This window comes from Postia placenta (genome assembly GCF_002117355.1).
Source record: "Postia placenta MAD-698-R-SB12 unplaced genomic scaffold POSPLAscaffold_14, whole genome shotgun sequence".
Taxonomy (NCBI): domain Eukaryota; kingdom Fungi; phylum Basidiomycota; class Agaricomycetes; order Polyporales; family Adustoporiaceae; genus Rhodonia; species Rhodonia placenta.
In genome coordinates this window covers 1,073,836-1,076,049 of record NW_020169845.1, presented here as the reverse complement: position 1 = coordinate 1,076,049, position 2,214 = coordinate 1,073,836, and the positions used below count along the sequence as shown (strand labels likewise).

The 2,214-nt window shown below is 56.4% G+C and overlaps 1 protein-coding gene across 1 annotated transcript; it reads left to right on the top strand.

Moving 5' to 3' along the window:
• Nucleotides 1-602: 602 nt before the first annotated feature.
• On the top strand, nucleotides 603-1,768 carry POSPLADRAFT_1153477 (hypothetical protein; the record flags this gene model as incomplete). Its single annotated transcript, XM_024486749.1, has 4 exons — nucleotides 603-1,040; nucleotides 1,090-1,179; nucleotides 1,228-1,399; nucleotides 1,449-1,768. Coding segments are annotated over 4 exons (1,020 nt in total), but the record flags the coding sequence as incomplete, so codon positions are not given.
• Between the last annotated feature and the right edge of the window lie 446 nt (nucleotides 1,769-2,214).

Here is a 2,214-nt window from a genome sequence, read left to right as displayed (position 1 = left end):
GTACTCGTATGCCACTCTCGAATAGTCGTAGCGTCCTGTGTAGTATAAAACCTGTCGTACTTCTCTCTAAAAATACAAGATCCGGTTCCCCCCTCGAGTTCAGAGCTCATAAGTCGAGTTCGCCCCGCGTCTAAGCTTTCAACTGCGTCACTCCGTCCCTCGCTGCGTAACTTCGAAACCTCGTCCACTGCGTTTACTCGTCGATACCGTCTCGACGAACCCTTCGACTTCGACTATCGTCGAAGAAACTACGAACCGCGTCCTAGTTAAGTCCCCCCTATCGAATTGTGTCCCTTCTCTCTACGATACATCGAAGAGCTCTGCCGAGCTTCGATCGTCGCTAACTTCCCACAGCCTCCGAGTAGCTTCGACGACGTGTCGAAGCCACCTCGTACCTACCCGTTTGTTCGTAACCTTTCCCAAGGACGTTTCTCGTGTTCACTCGAACCGCGGGACACCTTGCTGCTAACTCCCCTCTCATTAGACTATAAGCCGTCTCTCTAGTCCCTTTAGGTCGCACCCAGGTTAGGGGTTAGGGTTTCGTAGGTCGTATCATCGCTCGTAAGTCTGCATAACCCAACTAACCCTTTGTTGTCGAACAGCTCGCCTATCGCAAGGCCTTGGGCGCCATCCGCGACGAGGAGACGGAGCTGCGCGTCGCCGCCGCCGTCAAGCAACTCGCCAAGCGGGCGTCGGAGTCCTGGGTCGAGTGGGCGCGCGGTGACTGGCCAGAACTCGCGACCGCCATCGATGCTGAGGTCGAACGACGCCTCGAAGAGCAGAAGCGCCTCGCCGAAGAGGAAGCACGACGCGTCGAAGAGGCCGCGAAGCGTGCGAAGGCCGCCGAGGAACGTCGCCTCGAAGACGAACGGCGTCGAAAGGACGAAGAGGAACGGCGCCTCGAAGACGAACGTCGCGCGCAAGAGGCCGCCGATGAAGAGATGGCGAGGATCGCGGCCGCTGAAGGACTTCTCGACAAGGGGAAAGGGCGCGCAAGGGTCGATGACGAGGTCACCGAGTTGTCGGACGACCCCTCGGTCGTAAGTGTTTTCTTCTATCGTCGTTCGATGACTAATATCTCTTTCGTAGAAGACTCCTCGGACACTCGAACGTCCTTTCGCAATGACGGAGGTCGATATGGCCGCCGTTGCGCTTGAGAAGCGCCTGTCGGGACAGAAGGTAAGCTCGAGCCTCCGTCGAAGCGGTTCGATGCTAACGCCTTGATAGTGCGATCGTTGCGCCGGCTACCGCTCGGCCCCGGTCGATTGCGTGTGGACCGAGAACGCTACGACCTGCGATAGGTGCGCGCAGTTCCAACAGGGCTGCTATTTCGACAAAGTGTCTGTCCTGGGCAAGACAAAGAAGACGCGCGGCGGGGGATCAACCACCAAAAAGCGCAGTAAGTTGTTTCTTCTGGTTGCCCTAAACTTTGGCTGACGTTGTGGTAGTTCGGCCGGCCTCGCCTGGGCCTTCGATCGCGGACTCGAGTGGTTCGAAAAAGCGCCGAGTCGACGAGCCTCCGCGCCCCCTTCTACGACGGCCTCTCGATGGGGCCAGCCGCCTTGGGCTCGAGCAGGACGACCTCGATGCGCTCGACCTCGACGACGAGTCTCGTGGAATCATCCGCGTCATCTGCGAGGAGCGTGCTCACATCGCGCGCCGTCGAGCGCTCCTCCACGACATGGACCTCGACCTCCAGAAGATGGAGAAGGCCGCGCTCGCGAAGGGGGGAATCGGGTTCGTGCGCGGGGCTGTCGACGATGAGTAGGCGATGGCGCGGGTCGTCTTGTATCGTAGTTATCCTTATGTCGTAGAGTATTGCGTAGATGGTCGAATGGAAAATGTGGCCCTTGGCCTAGACGGACCTAGCGGGAACTAAGAGAAAAGGAAATGAAAATAAGTGTGTTCGAAGCAAGTCGTAATATGATCGAAGGACATAGAAGGTGAAATAGAAATGTTCGTAGTGAGGGAAAATGGACTTAATGAAAATATAGGCTCAGTTTGTCATCTCAGCCTAGGAGGACTCGTCTAAGGTGAGCCTCCGCGCAACGGTCGAATCGAATCGTTCGTAGAACGTCGAACGATGTCGCGACTATCGAGTTGAATCGAAGATATTCGTACAAGGGATGGTCTAGAACGTAGGAGAAAATCAAGCATATCGCGTAACGTGAGAGCAGGAATGGAGAGAAGAAAGTACGTATCGTGGTGTAAGAG